The sequence below is a fragment of the Brachionichthys hirsutus genome, chromosome 15, assembly GCF_040956055.1.
Source record: "Brachionichthys hirsutus isolate HB-005 chromosome 15, CSIRO-AGI_Bhir_v1, whole genome shotgun sequence".
Classification (NCBI taxonomy): domain Eukaryota; kingdom Metazoa; phylum Chordata; class Actinopteri; order Lophiiformes; family Brachionichthyidae; genus Brachionichthys; species Brachionichthys hirsutus.
The window spans coordinates 2,942,780-2,966,623 of record NC_090911.1 but is presented as its reverse complement, the minus strand read 5'-3'; the positions used below and the strand labels follow the sequence as shown (position 1 = coordinate 2,966,623).

At 39.8% G+C, this 23,844-nt stretch overlaps 1 protein-coding gene across 1 annotated transcript in view; it reads right to left on the bottom strand.

The window, feature by feature from the left end:
- Positions 1–23,844, bottom strand: part of astn1 (astrotactin 1) — a 212,818-nt gene that overhangs the window by 146,323 nt on the left and 42,651 nt on the right. The window contains exons 3-5 of the mRNA XM_068748822.1: positions 14,026–14,276; positions 13,563–13,705; positions 9,290–9,439 (exon numbers count right to left, since the gene is read on the bottom strand). Coding sequence (XP_068604923.1) covers positions 9,290–9,439; positions 13,563–13,705; positions 14,026–14,276 — 544 coding nt within the window. The remainder of the gene's footprint in view (positions 1–9,289; positions 9,440–13,562; positions 13,706–14,025; positions 14,277–23,844) is intronic.

Sequence of the window (23,844 nt, the reverse complement as noted above, 5' to 3'; positions counted from 1 at the left end):
AAGTTTAAAACCTTAATTTTAATATTGGAAGAGACAATTAACAAGGGTGAGCTATGAACATACTGCATGTTGGAGGTCCCGATTCATCTAATCTTCAGATCCCAACTCATTTGCAGGTATATTCATGCAAACTGGGGGAGGTGTCTGTATCTGGGTGGGCCATGTTCAAGGCAAACAGAGAGGGAAGCTGCCAACTTGAAGGATTACTCTTAAAATGCTGCGCCAGGGATCTCGTGAAAAACACGACATGCACTGAGAGAGCAGATGGGCTGAAGTCTCAAAGCAAAAACCAGGTTAGACATAGTGAGGGACCTTCGGTTGACCTGAAAAAGGCTTTGGCTGTCCATCTGACAACTCACAAAGGAAAGCCTTTCATGACCTGCACTTTGTGGAGCAGGAAAGCACGACTCCTCGCTCAGTGTTGAAAACTGCCCTTTCAGGAGCCCCTGAACCAGAGGCCTGTGCACTCTGCAGAGATGGCAGATTGGCACGTATTGGCATGCATTTGCAGAGCCTCAGTCACTGGGGAAGTCAAGACAGATACTCCTCAGCCGGTAATGTGCCTGATATGGAAGATATTTGGGTTATCGGGGTATGGCATGGCTTCAACCTGGAATGCACCTGGGAAGTGCATTCCAGGGTTCTGGAAGAGAGGTTTAAACCGTCCCGACTGTGGACGACTGGAAAGGAAGTGGTAGGGCCCTATTACAACAGTTTCCTTACATCAAATCAAGCATTACTGTCATGGCGCAGGTGGTTAATCTATGATCATCTATGATTCAGAGGTTGGCGGTTCGATTCCCAGCTCCGGCACATGTGTACACTGTCGTTGTGTCCTTACGACAGCAGTGTAGGCGAAAAGACACTTCACCCACATTGCCTGTGTGAATGTAGTGAGCGAGTGAATGTTGGTGGTGGTCAGGAGGGCCGATGGCGCAAATTTGCAGCCTCGCTTCTGTCAGTCTGCCCCGGGGCAGCTGTGGCTAGTAGCTTACCACCACCAAGTATGGAGTGAATGCACAATGTAAAGCGTCTTTCGGTGTCCAGAAAAGCGCTATATAAAACCAAAGTATTATTATTAGCAGCACGTACAACAGCACTGTAGGCAAAATGAGAGGTTGTTTCTCTAGGGTTCGAGAAGACATAGTGTCTATCATGCTTTTGTCTAATCAACAGACCAGAAAATAAATGAATTAAATGTGTGGTAGTGCCGTGCCTGGATTTGCATCATGTACATGAGGAGGTTTATTAAATTTATACAGTTTCCCTGCCCCTTCTTCATCATAGTTTCGATTGTTTTCTCTCTTTCCTCATGGTCCCAGTTTACTTGTATTTAGTTTTAAACATTTTGTATGGCTCTCACGGAATTACATTTAAAAATATGTGCTGTTCATGGCTCACAGCCAAAAAGGTTCCCGACCCCTGCTCAAGAAGAAGGTTCCTGCCTTGCTGTCGCTCCAGCCAGCCACTCATCACTCACTATCCTTTATATACTTTTTTAAAAGCTGCTTTTCTCCAAGTACACTTGGTTTGACCTTTCTGTCGTTTCTGAGTTTTGCAATATGGGTCCAGGTTATTTGATGCAAACAGATTTGATACGATGCTTCAAGGTATTAAGATCACATAAGCTCACGAGGAAGCAGACGGATGCTGTAACGAGTTGCTTTCGGAATTCTTTACATCAAGGAAAAGCAAAAGAATATCTGGAGTCAAATGGTGGCTATTATTTGTCTCCACAGCTATAATACTTACTGCTGTTCCACAGCCCCGTCAGCTGCGGATTACATGTCTGATATTATCAAGCAAGCAGATTAGAACATTTTATCCTAAATATCACACCAGAAAAATGAACGTAATCTCATCATTTATCATCTTGGACATTGTTTAAGTGTGACAAAAGTTCCATGAAATCTTAATTAAAGGGATAATTTATTTTGGTAGGACACTCGACACAGCGTTGTGTTGAAAACAGACGGCAGGAGTCCAAGTCTGATGCAATAGAAAATGAGCACACTGGCAGTGGGGAGCCTGAAGAATTATTTTGTGTTAACGGGAGAATGTATGAAGTTCACAATCCCTGTGAAATGGAAAACACATACAAAAACACACAACACAATTTAGACTGATCATTTGCAGGACAACATGACTCTTGTATGTGGGTTCATGGCATTTGAATTCAGTTGAAAGAAACGGCACAGAATTTAGACAGTTTTAATTGATACGGAGATTCCAATCATACAATTGAAATTTCACTTTGGTGAAAAAGTGAATAGCACTCTTTTGCTTCAGAGTAAAAAATATAAAAATTAGGCAGTCAGTGTATCTGACTGGTCTCTCATTTAAGGGACTGATGCAGAGAGCAGGTACGGAATGGTTTGATTAACAAAAAGCTGAGGCAATAAAAGTCTGTGTTTTAAATGAGGCTTGTGTTGGAGTTAAGGCCACAGAACGGAGTATTATTGGATTGCATATCTCAAAGCGAGAGGGAAGCAAAGATTTACGGCCTCGACGGGATACATGTCGAACAGCAGACATGAAACAACTCCTGGCAGCGATGTCAGTGTGACAAACTAATGAAAGGACTTTGTCAGCTTTGTCAGCTTTCATATTGTTGCTTTTAGTACAATATGAATGCACGGCTTAAATGGCATTGGCAGCCATGACTATCTGACAGCGCAGGCGTTGGCATTGCTTCACTTAACAAGTGGGGAGGATATTTTGATGATGCCATTCTCTCAGCATTTGTCACAACCGATTAAATAATAAAGCAACGCTAACTACAATATCCCCCATGCCCGCCCCCCCCCCCCCCCCCCCCCGAAATGTTTAATGGATGGAACCGCATCCTAACGTATTCAATGCATTACCGAATGTCAGTAGTGAAAGGAAAACACATATTCATACAGTGAAGGGGAACTAAGCCATTGACCCATTCTCAATAACAATCCAGTTCATATAAAAGTGACAGATGAGATCTATTAATACGTTGCTCTTTCTCAGGATAACATACCGTTCTAAAGTAATACTACTGTAGTACTCGTAAATATTACTAGAACTAACAGTAGCAATGCTTGTACAACAGCCAACAATGGCTTGAACATCATATAATGCATATATTGAAACACATTAGAAATAGTTAAATATCATAACTATATATATAATTAAGTATAAGCGTGATTAAATGAAATTACATTTTTAAGACAATCTGTAAAATGGGAACATAATCTGCAATTTACTGAAATATCATATATAGTATACTATCTTAAGTATTTTTTTTTTTCGCATTAAACGGTGACATTATTTTTCCAGATTTTTAATTACCAATAACCAAATTTGTCATCCTTACAGCACTTTAAATTTTGAATTGTGGCTTCAAGAACAAAACACGTTTCCTGTTATATTATAGGCTGTTCATTATTTATGAGAGGAGGGGGAGGTGTAAAATGGGGGGAACCTGCAAATATAAATAAATCATAAATCTGTCTGCAAACCACATTCTCATAGTATTTCATTGTGGCACACAAGAGAGGGACACATGCCTGTATGCAAAATACAAAAGCTTATACTTTAAATATGTTTCCTTTTCAAACACATGATTATAATCAGCACAACGTGGTGACGGGACTCACCACACTGGATAGTCATGTGGCTACATGCATGGACACAATCCGGTCACATTTAACAAATCTGATTTGTTCATCTCAAGAGTTAAAGTGCTCTAAATCACATTGGATATGTGTCTTCCCAGAAAACCTCCTGTATCTCGACAGCTGAGAGCACAGTGCTCAAGGTTTGGGTCAAATCTGTTGGTTCGTGAGACTGACAACGTTCCAACAGAGCATATTTCTGCCCGTCAGAGTAGCGGCTCATTTATGCAGCACAGCCAGGCTAAACATGGAGCGTGAGAGGCAGGAAGAATATTGTTGGCTCTCGAAATTACATTATGGCCAGTGCTCTGCAACTCCAAAGTGAGAGCGAGGGTAATGGTCTTTACTGAGAAGGAGGAAGGAGAATCTTTATCAATCCAGGAGAGTCAGTAGTAGCTCCTCACGACTTGAACGCCAAGCCGCTACTGATGCAACCATTAAAATAGATGCATCACAACGCGAAAGGAAACAAATGCCGGTGTGAATTTTAACAAAGGGTTTTCAAACGTATTACTTTCCAAAATATTGTTAACAGAGAATTTTCAAAACCAACAATTGCCAATAACCACCACGACAAACCGGGTCCATTTGAACAAAGTCCTGCTGGTTGACAGAAATTACATCAGATTTGCTGTTAATTAAGCATTGTTGGTAAAAAAAAATCATTTCATCAAAAATAAAAATGTAACCAAGACAAACTAATGAACCGAGTTGCACAGTCGACCTCTGCAGTCTCTGAGTTCAGTTTTCATAAATAAAACGACAACCTGGAACTTCAGCTTTGATACTGAGATTAAAACAAGGCATCCATTATATTATTAGCAGATATTTAATTTGACATTTCAACTTGACAACTATAGGAAATGAACCTCAGTAAGTAGTTTTCTGACCACAAGAAAATAGCAAAGCTATCAAGTCTTTTACTGGCATGAGAAAAAGATTTGAAAGGTCGGTTTGAGCTGGTCTGGAAAAAACTACTAAAATTGAGGTTATGATTCTACAATACAATGTGTAACGGGGCTTTTTCCGATTCTGGACCAAAACAACTATGGCTAAATGCTGCAATTATTATTTTCAATGTGATTATTTCAATTATTATCAAAAAATAGTGCAAGATATTGACATCTTGATTAATGAGAACAGCGTCTTCCTCAATAAGTTAGCCACATGCATTCGCCCCAAACATTTGCTAGGAAGACATGTACAAAACTTAGTTACCACTCAATACTTCCTTTCAGATTAACAGTAGAGTACAGTAATACCGCGATATACGAGCGCTTTTATACGAGCTCGGTCCTGGAATGAATTCTACTCGTATGTGAAGGTAATACTGGAGGCTACTGACAGAGACGACACACATATGTAGCCAGTTTGAGTGTCAGCTATTCACAATATATTCATTCCAATTCAAAGTTGCCTCCGCAGTAAGCAGGCGGATCTTCCTCACTAGCTGGCTCATCTGCCACCTCTCTTTCAGACATGAAAGAGAACCAAGGAAAAAATCAAATTTACTCACCTAGAAAATTTGGTTCGAATCATTTTATATTTTATGCTAATAAGCGAATGGTTTGGAGGCAGACGCCTCTCTCTTCCTGGCAGTGACGGACTACGATCACTGGTGCAATGAATAACATTAGTTCCACCTGTGCATTCCCTGTCAGGATCACATTGTTTGCTGTAGAAAAGTCTTATGTTGGGCTGATTTGCAAGATAGTGTGACTTACTCTTCCTGAGGATAATATTAATGCTCAGCTTATTGAGCAGTATCTATAAATCAATTTAAAATCTGCTAAATAATATAGTCTCAACTGTCTGTATATCCATGAAAGCATAACATGCAACCAGTATCCATTTAAAGGGCAAACAAAAACAAAGGTGGTTTAATTACAGGGGATTAACACAATCCATGTCAGAGGTGGGTGATTCATTTTTACCAATCTGAGCTGTGTTGAAGGGCCAAACCATCAAGGAGTTGAACTTCTGCCCAACACTAATTTTCTCTTGTAAATAGCACTGAATAATGTCGTTTAGCAGTGCAACTAATCAAAACAATAATGATTTTGTTACATTAAAGATAGGAAGCTGTATAGCAGGTCAATAATATAATAAATAAATAGTATTAAAAAACTATTTATCTTTACTTTACTTTCAACATGTTAAACAAAATGTATACAACGAGCGCTAAGTGCTTTTGATGTATTACTTATGAGAGTCTGTTTTGGGCTTGAACAAGCGGGCTGAAATCTGGTTGAATGTCTGAAGGGAAGGTAGAACAGCTGAGAGACGATCAGCGATGGAGGAACTGTGTTTGGATGGACATCACTGACATCTGTATGCATGTAGATGCAAAGAGGGCAAGCGTGTTCTGACTCTGAGCATGTGTTGAAAGATCAGTTTCATGGAGGAGTAAACATGAAGCAATGACCTAATAGACGTTTGTCAGACTGTAGGTCAATGAGGTGCATTCTGCACTATAAATATGAATTGGGGGGGGGGGGGCAGCTTTTGTGCATTTCAAAACCGTATGTAATTTCATCTTAAAAATGAGACCCCATCTCCCACAAATCCAGTCTGAATGGGGTTCAATGATTCCATTCCCCATTTCTCATCTCCAAGGCGAACAACAAGTTGTAGAAGAGACACCCACATTAGCCCTCAACAAATGCTTGCAAACTCTATCAGCACCACCTCATGCATAATCTGTTGCTGTCCTCAAATGCAGCCAACAAATGTACAGTAAACTTAAATATTATGAGAATAAATACAACAGTGGAACGACGTCTGGGAAAAGCTTTTCTGATTGTTTTACTGTCATTTGAATGTTGCAGTAAATCTAGTTTTTATTCTCACAAATAAATTACACTGCCATCCTTTGGTGCCAAAATCCTTCAATGCATATTGATTTGGTAAGGCTAGTCTCTATTTCAACCAATTAAAATCGCTATCATCCTAGCATGGTGAAATACGCAGCAAACACACGTCACACTGGCCTGTTGTTGTCTCTACAGCAACTCTGAGCCTCTCCGTTTTCATATTTATAGCAGTCGTGCATGAAAAGTCCACCTCACATAGAGGTTGTTCTTCTCAAAGCTCGATCAGAAAAGCTTTGTTTTAGACTCAGTTCAGTCATTTCTTCCGGCTCCTGTCAGGTCCTGTCCTTTCCAGCTGCAGATGAGCTGCATGGGTTATTAACCCAGTCAAGGCAATCACTGGAAAGTGAAGGGAAACTTCTGCTTAAGAGTTTGCAGATATTTACCAGTTGTCTCCCACAGCGCAGAAAAAGGAGCTAAAACTCACGCGGGTAGCCACCGGACCTCCCATTTCCTGATGCAGTGATGCAAACATGCAACATTTTACAGGTCTGGTCCTCACAAAGTTTATCATGTGCACATCATCTTCCAGTACAGGAGCTAGGCGAATGCTTTCTTTTTCAGACGACATTCGATGCTGCTCTTTCCCTTTGCTGTTCCAGAGCATGCCAGCTGCTCCATCCCAAGTTTCCTCTGATGATGTCTCGATTTACAAAGCGCACATTTATGGCCAATGGTATCCAAGGATTCATTGATTTGCAATGCAAATTTTCCACTCACTGGCAACCTTTCCAAAACTATCTTTTCAATACTAGCAGACATGTCTTCAATGCATCCGAACACTGTATTATTTTAGAGAGGGTCTTGGGTTATTTCTTTAGCGGTGTGAGCACCGACCATCTCTTCAGATCATTTTGCAGCCTAGAAGTATTAATGTCTCTGCTGTTGTCTGTGGCCAGTTCCATTTAGTGATGTTCAGCAACTTGGCAGCTCGCTTTGAGCTTTCCTTACTTGTTTTGGCGGTTTTCCTCGTTAGCGCTTCCTGTCTGTTCACGAAGTTGAACAAAATAGTCTGTGTTCTTGGTTTGAAATGATGGGAGTTTTGTCTCGACTTTAAGTTTACTTGGAACCATGGCACTGTGACAATTTCCCCCTGCACTCCAGGCATTGTGGAATCGGCTCAGTTTGTTCCCCAGTATGAGTGAATCCAAAGGCGAGATAACTTTCATTGCATTGTCTTGAGCTCACCTTTTCTTCTGACCACTGCTAGGGCCTTCACCTGGGTCAGGGGTTTCTCCAAGATTCAGTTCAGATCCCACTCCCTTAGACTACCAATCAGGTGGATGATCTTCCACGGCCGACCTGATCGCTTCTCACGGTGCACTTATGTGCCACGGCATTGTGGTTGAGAAACACTGCCTTCGAGACAGACCACAGTGCAGCAAGGCCAGTAATATCAATGATGATATATCAGGATATGCATTCAAATAAACCATATTCCTTTCATACTGAATCAAAGATCAGCATACATCACTCATTTATTGTATGTATTTTTATCCCTACAGAAGTACAATTGTACGTTAACAATAAATGAATCAACTGATTTCCACATCATTAACTTCCTTATGTTCTATGTCCACAGCTAATTAGGAGGAATTATGAACCTGCTCACCAATAATAATCACCTACTCATGGGAGGCTGCCCACCGAGGACCACTCCCTTCACTCTGTCTGACAAGGGCTTTAAATGTGGTTTCTTTAGGTGCTTTTGTACAAACTCCAATAAATGTGCTGCCCTTACAGAGCAAAGAGAAACACTTTGGCATCCTCAGCAAAAAAAGGAAGAGTCATTACCTTACCTGCCTCCCCCCCGTAGACGTCGTCCACTGAGGACAACAATAGGTCTGCCTGTGCATATTTTATGACAAAGATGAAAATAGCGGAGTAGAAACACCAACAACAGCGATTGAAAACTGCATGAAGCAGATCTAATTGCCTGCTTAGAAAGCCTCGTTCCGATGCAGCTGACTTTGGAGAATACATCCTTGTACATGGAAGCATAACAATTTCAAATGTGTGTGTGTGTGTGTGTGTGTGTCTGTATATCACATATCAAGCTAATACTCCCTTTAATCTGTATAGAGGGATTGCTTTTCAATGTTTTTTCTGTCCTCTTCGTGCCAAAATAAAGACAATTTCACTGAAGATTAAAAAGAGGCAACCACTCCTATTTTGTCAGGGATGGATTGAACACTTTCGGCCAGATGTTTTTATTACTTTTACTTTTTGCATTCCTTCTGAACTACAAAACATTGGTCACAACACTAATTTAGCATATACATTTTCTGTTTTTCTAGCCGTCTCTTGGAGAAAAGAGCACCTTGACACCAGGAGATGCCTGAAAACAGGTATGCATGTTATGAATATATCTGGCTGCCAACACGAGCTTGTTGCAGGACATTGCCAATTGTTTTGGCACTAACTCGATTGTGTCACAATACATGTTTACTGCCACGGTGATCTCATTAAAATTAATGATCCCTTTTTCCTTTTTGACAAAGCACTGATTTCTGTCGGAATACAACACTGGACCTTTTGACCCACTTTGGTTTAAAGCCTCAAACATCAATCTGTTCTCGACAGTTCCATGTTACAGCATTTCTGGGCAAATGCGTTTAAAATCTTCCGAGGCAGCCATTTAAGATATTCATAAAAGAGTTTGCTGGAGTGTTGTTTTCCATCAACTTGCTAATTTGGTTTATTTTTTGCATCTGTGGGAAACAGCTGAGGCTGTAGGGTTGCACTAACATTGATGAAGGGGCAGCTACCTACCACGGGTGTTGCTGGAGAGACGCTTGCGCTGGTTCGTGGACGTGTTGTGTGGGAGCAGGGTGTTCTGCTGATGGTTGCTGTCAATGGGGCTCGTTGCGATGATGTTGTCCTTGTATTTTTTCATTAGAGCCAGCTTGGTGTTGTCGCTCACTGTCAGAGAGTGGGATGTAATTACAAACGTCAGGAACACATTGAAATCCTTCTCTCTGAGATGAGACTGAAAACAAATTTGAAGAAAAAAAAAAGTTAATATTGACTAGATGTAGGAAGTTTGAAAGCCACAATGTAGCAAGCATGAAATACATTATTGCTATGAAACCGCTTTCAGCAGGGTGTTTACTGGGGGAGAAGTCAAACTGCCAAAATTAAAGAGTGAGCAAATCTACCGTGAAATTAAATGCATTTAGAGAATATAAACTGTCTCAGAGAATAAAATTATCTATTTTGTTAGATATTTAGAGAAGTGGTTCATGCGACACGACAACGTTATTGTACAACATCATGTTTGTATGATCTCCCCAAAAAGAGTAATTCACCTAAAAAATGTAGAGACCACCAAACAGTTTTTATCCTTTATGCGTCACCTCTCTGGTCCAGAGTCCAGACGCAACAAATGAAAACAACAAATGTTTTCAACTATTTTCTATACCCAGATGACGCATCCTTATATGTTCAGAAAGTTTTACCAGCAGCATTTACATCTGCCACATGCCCTATACATTTTTTTGATTACTAGTAGGTGCTGCATAGTTTGGAAAATGTCTTAACGCTCAGCAAGGATAATCCATTTTTAGTGATATTGGGATAGAGAGTATACTGAGTATACTGATCATAAAATTAACTGAAACTGGTTATGCAGAGAAGTTGAAATTAAACAAAATGTGCACAACCCTGAGTTTGACGCTCGAGTGAGTACCGGTTCACATACCTGTCAACGAAAATGGTTTTTCTGTATTTTGGTACGGACAAATCTGATTTTTGAGCAGTTAAAAATCAGTTAAAAACAACTCTGACTCACTGGTGGTTGGTGTATAAAGATACCAAGAACAATCTAGAACCTTTTGGTGATGGTCCAGATCACCATGTGGACGGTGTAAATCCAGCTGGGAGGGGAATGAGCTGCGCTCTCTCTAGTGCTTTTCTAGTTTGGTTTGGATTGGCTTGATAATGCAAAAACACATTCAATCTTTCACTTGTTTCGGTATTCAGCAGTGTTCTATTATTCTATCACAAAAGGTTAGGGTGGCTATAGTCCTGAATATTACTGTATTTTCTATTGTTATTTGTAGTTCAGATTTCTCGTGCTCTACTGAGTGAACTCTCCTTTTACTCCCACTTTTTATTGCTGAGTATTCCATGCATGCTCTGCCACCTGCTCTATTGCTCCAGCACACCGCATTAACGGCCTAAATGCATAATAAACCGGATCACTCCGGCTCCATCACCTGTGGGGCAGCGCTGTTTAGATTTCATGCTAACACAGCTTGTAAGTGACATCACCAAAAAATGATGTCTTGATGAATTCAGGTTGAGGAATCCAAACCATAGCCTTGGAGCTTATTGAAATTCAGAGGACTGCATCACAAACCTTTTGGACTGGAGTGTTGCTCCACTTCAACATCCAGTGATTAAGAAAAAAAACAAAAACTAGAATAATTACTGGCAGACAAAAGAGTTTGGTTACTTCAAGTGGAATACATGCTTTGAAAGAATATGTCTATTGGGAGAGTTCAATCTGCTGTACTCCTTTAGTCACACAATTTAAGCTTAGATACTAATTATGTAGCTCATTTGTATTTGAGCTGTGTCTCCTTTAAGTGTTTTACATTGAAAAAGCGATTGAAGCCTTGATGTTTTTCAAACTCAAACTATAGTCCCCTATCATTCGCTCTCCATTTCTGAAGATTACTTCCCACCTATATGAGAAAATAATGGATTTTTCAGCAGTTAATTAAAAAATCCAATTATTTTTCCTCTGGTTTCATGTTGACTATTTCAATCATTATAATTGTGTCAATGTAATTATACCGTTCCCTGCTTGGAAAACAATCTTTCTGTACATACACAGTATATATATATCGTTTCCAGTAGCAGCAATTATAAACTTTTTGACAAACTGACTAATTGCTTTGCTTTATTAAAAACCGTATGGCTGTAAAAGAGGAAGATATAATGTTCGAAAAACTGAAGTGTGAAAGCATCAGAGATAATTTATTTAGTCATTTAAAAGTTTCATCACTAAAAAGGATCTGGAGAGCTCAATGAAAATGCAGAGCCAGCTAAAAAATATATCTCTCTTTCAAATTGCGTATAACAATTAGATCCATTGTTAACATACAACACACCTCAGTTCTGCTTTACTGCTCAAAACTATAAAAGGAGCAATTAAATCACACTTCCCAGATCTCAACAAATCAAATATTCCAGTTGAAAATCGATTAATTCCATAGTGTAAATCATTGAGAACACAATCATGTAAAAACAATCGTTCTAACCCTAACCCAGTTTTATCTCATTGATGACTGTAAAATCAAAGTGGAAAACTCAGATCACAGACTGATCCAACGTGTGTGAATTTCCTCTCGATCACACTGTCTCAGTAGTTTCATCAGTTCCTGTCTGCATTCCCTACGACATCTGGGCAGGCTCCTGATGAGACGACATATGGTCTCAGTCAGCTCCTGGCCAGTCTGTGGTGTGTTATGCCGTCAGTGGGTGCTATGATGCATGATGTCCCAGAGGTGCTCAACTGGATTCAACTTGGGGGGCTATAGGCCATATCATCAATGTCTTCATCATTCAGGAACTACTGACACACTCCAGACACATAAGGCTGGTCATTGTCCTGACGCAGTGGGAACCCAAGACCCACTGCACCAGCATATTGTCTGACAATGGCTCTGAAGATCTCCTCCTGGTACCCAACAGCAGTCAGGGTACCTCTGGCTAGCCAGTGCTTCTCCTGTTCTTCTGTTCACAAAGAAGCAAGTAGCGGTCCTGCTCATGGGTTGTTGCCCTACTACGCCCCATCTCCATCTCTCCTGGTGTACTGGCCTGTCTCCGGGTATATCCTCCATGCTCTTTACACTGTGCTGGGAGACACAGAAAACCTTCTAGCATCTGTAAGTATGGATGTTCCATCTTGGAGTAGCTGCTCCAGCTGAGCAACTTCTGTGTGCCAAAATATCTGTGTCTATCAGAAAGGACACAGAGGGAAATGTCTCTGACCACCGCCCGCCTTGCTACTTGTCTCTTCTTTTCATCTGCTGTCCGTGCAGTTTGCCCAACAGCATAACTGGACAGCGCCATATCACAGGAGTTTGATTGACTTTGCGTTACACTCTGACCATTATGTGTTCCCTTTATTCTACCTTAAATTGTAATAAATCACTGACATTCTGCATCTTATTGACTTGAGTACATAAAATCCTGACTTCAAAACAGTTATGGAATTCTGGGTGCCTGTTATGATGGGACTGTGATGAGGAAGCATGTGAGGAAGTTCACGACTAAGATATAGGACAAATAAAACTCAAGTGAGGGCACACAGGTTAAATTCATTAAACATATTCTCTCAGGATCTCATCTCATTACATGTTCGCTCACGCGGCTTTGTTCATCTCTATAACACATCCCAGATCACACCGAATTCAACATTAACATTTTTCTGGAGGGAGGGACAGAAGGGAGGGGGAAGGTTTATTCCTTCGAAAGGGAGTCCTCCTCCATAAAATGACTGGGTAGCTGTTCTCCTGGGTTTTGTTCCATCTCTCTCTCTTTAGCTCAGTTTTCTTAAAAGTCTAAATCATTGATTTCTCCATCCCGTACTGCAGCGAGATCCCAGACACGGATGCCGTTTTCATATTTTACAATTATTTCCTTCTTTAATTCCTCTTTTCTTTTCCAGTAGTATTTCTGCTGCCTTACTTTGGATCCATGACTAAGAGCTAAAGAGAACAAAGCGAAAGAACACATACACCAAGTGAAACATCTGCACAGTCTTTCTCCTATGGTCGACTCAACTTGAACCAACTGCGATTGACTCCGCCTTCGTTCTCGTGTCTGCGGTTCACCTCGGCTCCACTCGTGTGTTCAAACTCCGAAAAACTGTTCAACTTCCGAAGCATTTTAAACTCCATTTTTTTTCTCGAAAACTGAGTCGTTGGAGAACCGAGGTTCTATTGTACTTTATTATATTATATATCTAGCTCTTACTCTGGAAAGTAGATTTTTTTTTTGTGTGTGTGTGTGTGTATTTTGTGTATCAACTAACCAGGAGTGAGATCTATATTATTCTTGTCATTACAGCCCTGGAGTGAGTCAAGGGTACGGGTGACCTGGCTGGCAAACTCCTCCCCGCCGTTCATGCACTCCCGCTGCAGGTGGTGACGCAGATCAGTAATGTCGTACTCATATCTGTTGAGGATATAGAAATCAATTAGTCATGCATTGCCTTAATTATCTGAATTGAATATAATCTGCATTCCTAAGATTTAACAGAGCCAACAAAACATTTAGGACCTGAAAGCGTGACAGGATAATTGTTGTGGTACGTAATTTAAAGCCCCCAAACTCATTGCAAATTAATAAACCTGCATAATGCTTCTTTCTATTTACTTGTTGAAGAATGTGGATCGGGTAATGCAATTATTCACCTCAGTAGCAGAATGTGTTTACAATAAAGTGTTTTACGTGTACTTTCTAATTGTTTCTTATAATATTCACTCAGCTTGTACCCATCCAGAATCGGTGTCTCCCGTATACTGAGGGTACCGCTGGAGTTTGGCCCCTGACCCCGGGAGTTCCTCAAGCTTTCCCGGGCTTGGCCTCCCATCAGCACTGAAGGGATGTAGTGGATCTCATTAGCCGCCTCGGCACTAGCACTCTTTTGGGGCTGAGGGATGCGGCGTCTTTTACACCAGCGCCTGCGTGTGTAGAGGATCAGGACCAGGCACAGGATGGACAGCAGAAGGGCAATCATTCCACCCTGAGGGGAAGAGGGTGGCATTTGGAGCAGAGACAGGAAGAAAGGGCAGAGAGAGAGAAACTGTCAAAGTGAAGAAACGATTCAGAAATTCTGCCAAGCAAGAGAGAGATAAAACAGAGAGCTGTGAAGCCAGTGGTGAGATATTAAAAAGGTTGCAGGCTCAGTTTAATGAACAACACCTACATTAATCTTAAATGTCAGTAACCCTCATGTTACTGTCAAATTAAGAGCACTGCACAGGAAAGCTCAGAACATGGCTGTTGGCTCATTGGAAGTAAAGTTTATGTGATTAACATTATGCAGATTCAAACATATGTATACTGAGGTTATTGAATTATAATGGCTACATCTCTAAAATAATTGTTCTCATAGTTTTGAAAAGGATGACAACTTGGGAAATACATGCATAAAAGTGTAGTACATGTATTTGTATTGTTGCTGAAAGCAGCATAGTTTAGTGCACAAACTAAATAAAATACTGATTTCTTTTATGGTCTTATTTGACCTGAACTAAAACATCATCTGGTCTGAGCATGGCTCGAAATGTATGTGTAAATGTAATGAGTTGTGAGTCCGTTTTTGGAGTCGATAGATGCAGTAGCAGCCACCCCGGCACCAGTTGGCATCGAGGATGGGGCACGGGCACAAGATGAAAGATGAAGAGCACTGAGCCTGCCCTGAGGACAGGTTGGAAGGCGGGACAGAACGAGAATCAGTCAGAAGCCAGAGAGAAAGAGAGACGGTGACAGAGAAGGAGTCACAGAGGGAGCAATGAAGACAAGAATCTTGTAAGGAAGCAGGATATGGATGAAAGTCAAGGCAAGTCTAAAGCACACAGCCTGTGGAAACATGACAGACAGACAGCAATTCTCATTTTGGATATCAGAGCTTATCTCTTCCACGAATACAGGACATCAGAGAAGATTTATGGGCACTTTTATTTTACTCAATTCTTTTATCTAATTTTATGACTTGCTTTTTCATGTTACTGAAATAGATAATTTAATGGAAGTGATATGAAAGTGACATTTGCTTAACAAGATAACGTTAAGACATAATTAGAATTGGAACCCAAATTGTAACGTGTGCAGCACATGCAATTTACTAAATCTTTGTGCCTAATCTGACGCGCCTCTGCTAAGGATGAAAGCCGGAAAATGTCAAGAAGAGTTAAGAAAATGTCAGTATGACAGCACAAAGAAAGAAAGGCAGCAGCCATTGGAGATGCACTTAAAAAATGTTAATCCCTGTTGTTGTACACTAGAATGGTCATTTAGCCGTTAAGGCTCAAAAGACTTAAAGTAATAATAACAAAGCAAATAAAAAAGTAGGTAGGCTCTCTTTCCAGGCAGTTGTTGAAGTAGATGTTTCTGACTTTACGGACAGCTAATCCTCTTCTCTATTCACAAGAAAAATGTTAATTAATAAATACATTTAACAGTGTCAGTATAGTCAAAAATATGTCCATAAAAAATCTCATTTCAAACATATTACATGAATAGAAAGGAGCGCCTCATCTTTTAATTTGAACAGAAAAAGGTCTAGTTGCATAAAATGCTTTCTTAATCTGCACACTCAAGGACAAATAAAACCAGGCTATCAGTAAATCTACATGCACAGAGGACAAAAAGGAGATTTGAGTAATGAGTTTGTGATTTCCAAGAAATACTCTACTAGAACTTGAAGTAAACTTGTCTCTGCAGTAAACGCAGTGTGCTACCTATACTAAATAAAATGGTTGACTTGATTTGGAGGAATATAGATTATTATCTATTATCTTGTAAAATCTGATTGTAGTACTATTGTTCATATTTTTCTGGGTAAACTGCAATAATGTCAAATGTGAAGTACATGGAATGGTTCTCAATCCAAAGTAACTCAGTGACAAATGCAATTCAAACCCATCAAAGTGCATTAGCATCCACCCATAGAGGGATAAAACAGGCAGTATTGGGGGGGGGGGGGGGTTGCCAGGCTGGAATGCCAGGCTTTACTTGTAATCAAATTGAGGACTAAGTAGTATATGTCCTGTTCCAATAAAGCCGAAGCACATATCAAAGCATGCCAGTGCTGCAGCCCCGTAATCCATTTACTAACAGATGAGGATGATGCTCTAATGGCACCGGTGCTCTTTAGGACTTACACTCCTGTCATGTAAGTCCTGAAAGGAAGCAAGAAGACATGGCCTTTCTCACGCTGACAGAATAGGCATGGCATTATGGCTGCGCTATCAATCACTTCACAGTCTCTGGATGTGAAGCAATGAGAGGTAGGGCGGCTAAAAGCGCTCGACTGTCTGACAGCTACAAGATAGCTAAAGGAAATGTCTGGCTCGATGTGATAAGTCACATCACAGCCAAAGGCATTCTGATTGCATTTGATATCAAGTTACAAAATGAATGATGAAAACTGAAGATTGAGCACACTGCAACCTCTCATGCATTTATTACACAAGGCTAAAAGGAGGGTTAACGTTGCCAAAGTATAATATTTAAACACCTAAAATGAAACTTGTGCTGTACAAATTTATTAAGCTCGACGATCCAGTGTCGATTTTGACATTGAACAAATGTAAAAGTCGCAACCCCATTTCACACGTCACACAAGAGTTCGGTTCAACAAATGAATATTAATGACAACAATAATTTGAACCATCAGATTCAATTTGATGGATTTCTTGAAAGCTAATATAGCATGAAGCGATTATATGATTGGGTCTGCATGGCGTGAAGGCGTGACTGTGAAAAGACATTTGTCATATCAGAATGTATTTTCTTGAAGTTAAATATAGTCACGGTTGTACATTAGATAATGCGTATAGAGCATGGAATATTTTAGGAACTCTGTCACCAGTTCTTCAGTTTAGAAGGCTTCATATTATGTGAAGATTATACTGCAGCATATGTCGGATCATCTGACTAATGGCGTTGCTGGAAAAAACATAAACTACTGCACGCAAGTTAAGATAGATGTATTTGAGATGTAGGGCCTCTTAAAGGGTGCTGCTGCCGATCTGTCTGAGGAAAATTAAATCGATGAAATAACCTTTCTCAATGTTGTTTTCTTAGAGCCTGCATTCCTAACAACCTTGGTAAAGCAATTTGAACAGCACAATAGTGTAATCATAATGCTGCATTCATGTGCTTTCACACAGCTTTGATGAACACAGTCAATTGTCAGATCAACAACATCAAGTTATTCATATTCATTTTATTCTGCATAAAAATCAGTTAGAAAGGAAACAATGCAGTCATACAATCTCAAGTATAAACGCTGAATGAAAAGACATCACTTGGGAATAGATCACCATTTGTGGGCATGAAGCTGAACCTCAGTTCCAAACTTCTTATTATATATATATATTAAAGTCCCACCCATGGTGAGAAACACCTTGGAGCATTTATTTTGCAGGATTCTCATTTTCCTTGAATGACTATCTTGTCTTTTATTTGCATTATAAATTACATTATTGTAACACATTCCTTTTGAACATTTTATAGAACAGATCAAATGGCCGCTGCCCTGCGGAACTCGTCCCCTTTCTGAAGTTGGTTGGGAAATTAGTTCTCCAGCCCAGAAAAAAATATTCTGGTGCTACACTGAATACCTGTGCAGGATATTCTCGGCTCCCGCATTAGTGACATTTGTAAGGTGAGATGACAGCAACTTGTGGATATAAAAAGGCAACACGTGACCCAGCCCCCCGCCTGCTGAGCCTGCTGAGGTCTGGCAGGACCACAGAAGAATCGGCGGCCATACGGTCAGATTATAGAGAAGCTTCTGTCCTCAAGCCGAGACATTCCTCAAATCCTCATCTACGTTCAAGTTTATTTTTGAGACACAATTATTTATTATTTTTTTTATTAACCTGATATAGCTTTTGTCTTTTGTATGACGCATGAGGAACAAAACTCAATGTTTATTATACAATTTTGTGTCGTAATTGCTGGATACATGAATTCATGATCTTGGAACTGTAAGCACGCTGTCATCTCAGGCTCGGTCTGAATAGGCCCAGTAGGCATCTGACTGGTGTATCATACATTTATGTTTCATTTGTATTAATTAATCAGAACAGCATGCCAACATGTTTGGGGAAAAAAATAAAATAAAAAAAATGCAGCTGTACCAGACTAAAGCAGATGCTGCAGCTGGAAACACGTCGAGTCCACATCGGATTTAAGTTCAAATTGTCCAGCTGGACTTTTATATAGTCATCAGCTTTGATTACTCAAAGGTAAGGAGCACATTTCTCATGTATCACATCCAAACTTCCTCTGGCAAATACTAAACTGTCTCTCAGATTATGTCACATCCAGGGATTTTTAGATTCTGCACACAGCAAAAGTAAAATAAATGGAATTCTCAATGATCTAAAATATTTTGTCAATATCTGTTTTTACATAGTTCAGTTCAGCCAGCCATGTAACAGTTTTTTACAATAGTCTTGTTAGACACTTGTATGGACATTCATTTTTTACACTGTAATGGTATTTATGCTCCTCACTGTGCCCCTTTGACATACTGGGATTGAGTATAACAGGTGGAATGAAAAAAAAACCTAATAGACAGAAAATTATCGTTGATTCATGACACTTCAGAGCAGATTGAGAGCAGACTGTCGTCATCATGATGTATCAGGATTTGTTATGCAATGATTTACTAGTGTAAATCTAGGGCTCACTGCAATGTCAGTCTTGTCATGCTTGAAACTGCTTTTTGGTCTTTGTGCCATTCTCACATAAAAATGCATCTTGTTGTTTCTCACTAAATGTTACACTTGGGGATCGAGCCATGCAGATCAAATAAAAAAACAATGTCAAAATATCCAAAGGTAAGTTATTTGGCAACCCATTTTTTTTCCTTTTTCATATTTATCTTTTAGTTGTCTGACAGACAAAATCTACGAAACTATCAAACACTCTTCCCTCACTAAATCCCAGAACTTTCCTGTAAAATGGAAGCTTACTTATGTCATTGTTTTACACTTGTGACTGCAACGAGTTGGTGCAATGTCACCAATATCACCCTCGTCTTGATTTGTTTTTTAGGCGGTCTTTCATGCAAGCTGCACATATCAAAAATATGAGTTTTATTTTAGAGCGACTTTATAAAACAGTGCATGGATGAAGAAAATCATAACAGCAGACATAGAAATAGAATCCAAAAGAAGGAAATTGAGCTACTGTGAGGGGAAAATACTCAATTAAAAAAACACATTCTTTATTTTTGACAGCCCTTTTGCTTACAAATTCCAATTATACAACATTTACTCCAACAATGTTCGGTGACTGCTGTCTCATGTTGAACTGCATGTTATCTTAATGTAAATCATGCTAGACCTTTGCGAAATTTTGTTTCCTGTTAATGCATATGCATTGTTACAAATTCATAGTCTGAAACTCAAATGATGGACAGGATCAAGAATCCTTCAATCCCAAGGGTTCATCTTCCCAGATCCAAACACATTTGCATGGAGATGTAACAATTCCTCGTGTTGTTTTCATTTTACAAATATATATAATTCTACAGATAGCAAGAAATGAGTATCTTCCCTGCTTCTCTATAAAACCTTGAACCTCTATTTTATTATTAGTGTTGGAGATGACTATTCATTACTTGGTTTCAAAAGAAACAGAACATCTTGTCCTGAGAAACACAATGTCATGCAAATCCAGGAGATAATCACACTCGCACTCAATTATTTGGACTCACTTGAAAAGAACCTTTCATCACACTTATTTGGTTCAGTTCTACCTTTTGTTATACCCTATTTATTTATTTTTATTCAATTTTGCATTCTTCATTATCCCTTCATATGACCTGGAATTGCTATGAACTGAATCTAAAATGCTAACACAATATAAAGTATAAGCAAAGAAAGGCTTACTTCCACAGCAAAATTTGTATTATATCTCCAATTATAAAATCAGAATCCTTAGCACCATTGAGAAGTTATAGGCATCAAAGTCTGGTAAGTATGATCCATGGGTTGTCCATTTATGTCCCAGTTCTCCTAATTAAAATTTATTGGAAGTATCAGTAGGGAAGTGTCACGATACCGTCAGTGGTGTGAGACGCAACGGAGCGAAATATTATCATGATACTGACAGAACCAAAGCTGCCTCTGCATTGTGTTTTTCTCTCAGACAGGCTTGTCTGTATAGGAAATGAAATTAAGGCTGAATGCCTGTTGTTTTTTCCTTTCCAGTATGAAGCCAATGTGGTGTCTTCTGCATTTGGAAAGGGACAATAAACCAAGCAAGCAGCGTGCAACATTTCTAACTTATCAAAGCATGCTGTCTGCTATACAAGACAATGCTGCTAAAATCCCAACAGAAAGCGGAAATTATTTGATGCTGATGCTCTATGAAATCCAACTGACTTTTCCTGTGAGCTCAGTGAGACACAGCTAGAGGCATAACTCAGACACGAGGGAGAAAAATGATATTAATATAAATTTTGCACAGTACGTCAGATATGTCATGTTTGATACTTTGGCCCTGCAACCTCCAAGTGTTCTTGTATTTCTGAAAACGTTAGAACAACTTTTATTTTTCAGATGAAAATATTTTCCCCAATTTGAGCTCCATTATCACAGACTGTACATGCTCCACAGGTAGGAGCACATGAGTTAGAGGAGAAGGATAAGTTATGGAGTGACTTGGATGAAGTGGTTCAGAGCTGAAAGAGTCATGATTGGAGCAGACCTCAACAGGCATGTTGGTGAAGGAAAAGAAGAAGAAGAAGAGTGGAGGGATGAGCACACAGGGGGACTACATCTAGTGTAGACAGAGCAGTTTAAAGGAGGTTGGTGACTGTAAGGTCTTGGTAGGAGAGAGTGTAGCCAGCCAACATAGGCTAGTGGTGTGTAAGATGACTCTATTGGTGAAGAAGATGAAGAGGACTAAGGCAGAGCAGAAGATAAAGTGGTGGAGGCTAAAGAACGAAGAGTGTTGTGTGGCTTTCAGGGAAGAGGTGAGGCAGGCTTTGGGTGTGCAAGAGAGGCTTCCTGAAGACTGGAATACAACAGCTAGTGTGATCAGAGGGACATGTAGGAGAGTGACATGAGGACATGAGAGTGGCTGGGGTTGAGCAGGACAATGCAAAGGACAGGGTGTAGTGAAGAACATTGATTTGCTGTGGCGACCCCTCACGGGACAGGCTGAAAGTACAGTAGTAGTAGTAGTAGTAGTATACATGAAGATAAATAAAAGAGTGCAGCAAGACCAACGATGTGCTTTAGTTCGCTAGTCAGCTGAAATACCTATGAAACGAAGGATGCAGGAGTAGCCAATCTAAAAGTACTCTGCACACACTTCACTTAATTCACAGGTTAATGCTTCATTAATTGGTAAATTGGAAGCTGCAAAAGAAACAAAGCAAAACAATGTTATGTTATATATATTAGGGAGAAAATGTATTTGCAAAATGTCATTTTCTGCAAAAAATGTTTCGTTTTGGTTGAAATCTAACCCGCAAGGCACTGCTGTCTGCATCAGAGATTCAGCTCCTCAACATACAGGCAGGCATATGGACTTTGTGCTCCTCCTCACAGCCCATGGGGAAACTATGGATTGGTTCGTCTCGCTCGGCAGGCTTTACAAAAACATGCGTAGCTGTGATGTTGAGAGAGGAGATCTAGAGGGTGGGATTCAGCTGAGGATACTGTTTTACAAGTGGCCAGGGCCACATTGATTTAAGGTTTATACGATCAATGCTATCAACACAGGGTTTAGGAGGGTCACCACATGAATTCCAATGTCCCATGAGCTAAGCTGCGTCAAACTGCCCATCTCGTCCAATATTGGCGGTTACATGAATGCAAATCTATGTTAAACAGTTTTTAAAGGTCACTGATATATATTACAGTTAGAATGTGTGACTCTACCTGGGGTCAGATTGAAAATGCTACCACATAGCTACCAACAGTTATTGGCAGAGTACCGATGGTACTCTGATGGTTGGAACTGTTTTCACATTACAATCAAGGAAGCTCGCTGTCATTTTGTAGTTTAGATCCACTTTTGGCATGACTCTCAAAATAAAGTTTTAAAATAGCACTTTATGAAAAAGTATTCACATGCAAGAAAAAAAACAGTAACTCTCAAATCTGTCTTTGAAAATCCTACCGTATCATTATATCGTATGATGTCTTGACTTTGCTCGATTTCGTTTACTCTATAACTGCATATTTGGATGGATCCATTAAGGAGATGTGGCAAAACTGAAGCAAATGAAAAACATGGGCATTAAAAACAGAATTGTGTGATGTAAAAGTAAACAAGTGATGAAGAAAGTCAACAATCAGGCCACACTTAATATATGATGCAGTGTCAGATATGGGATGCCTCGTGTCTACTTGGCCGTGAAGTTGGGATTCACTGTGTTACTATCCACATTTCAAGCTAAGGTCGGGGACGTGTCTAAACTGCAATGCCTCTTCTGGTTTTAGTGTAGAAATAAACAAGGTTGGTCATCTATGAATGATCAAGTACGACCAGTGGAGGACAATATCATTGCCTAACAAGGTGACCACAATATCCTCCACTGGTCATCTGAGGTAATATCCAAAATCAGAACAGCACACTTTAAAAACACCCCCCAAAAATGGTTCAAATTCCTACTTTTGGTAGAGCATTTGGAAGTCAAGAAAGAAAAACAATAAAAATAGGAGGAGACAAAATGCTTTCTTGGCCCCAAGGCCACATTGATGCACTTCATTGAACTTGATTAGCTTCAGACCCATAATAACTCTGGCATGTTTTCTCTTCCATTGGGTTTAAACAGTCTCCTGGAGGGCATGGTGGCAGATTAGTCTTTCTGCTTTCCGGCTGCTCCACTCTAGCCAAAGGCAGTGTCAAACACAATCCTTGAGATCGTCGATGGAAATAGGAGATTTCAGTTTAACTCTAAAGAGCAATGTGAATTTTGGCATACATTAATTTGAATATTCTAGTAAATACAATAGAATTTAGATAATAAAGTATCATGTTATGCCATGTCAGATTTAATCAAACCCTCTTACTGAAATCAAGAAGAGCAAAAAAGAGTCAGTGTGACTTGCTTAAGCAAGTTGACCTTGACCTGGATGTCTGAGAACATACAGAGAAATGTTGGCCAAACTGAATCAGAAGTTGGCCTTGCAATAAAATATTTTGGTAATCTCTCCAAGCCTTTCTGAGGCATGTCTTCAGCCAATTTACAGATAGAATAAAGAGATCAAACCAAAATTATGAAGTCCAATTCAAAGAGGATACCTGCAGAATAGAATGGCAGCTGTGACATCATCACTTTTACTAAACTAGAATCGTTGTCAATTTTAACTCCTCTCTGCTGCCTGTTACATTTCCATTAAAGCAAAAGGGTTATTTACACTATTTTAATACTGCAAAAAAAAAACTAAGGGCATCCACATCTGGCTGTTTTCATTGGTGTGGAGAGGATACTGAGTGAGCAGTTTTAAAAACCATGAAAAACACAGCTTTTCTGTCAACAGGCTGTAAAATTAGACTGCAAAAATATAAAAATAAAATTGCATTTTGCCCTGCATGTAGAAACCACTTGG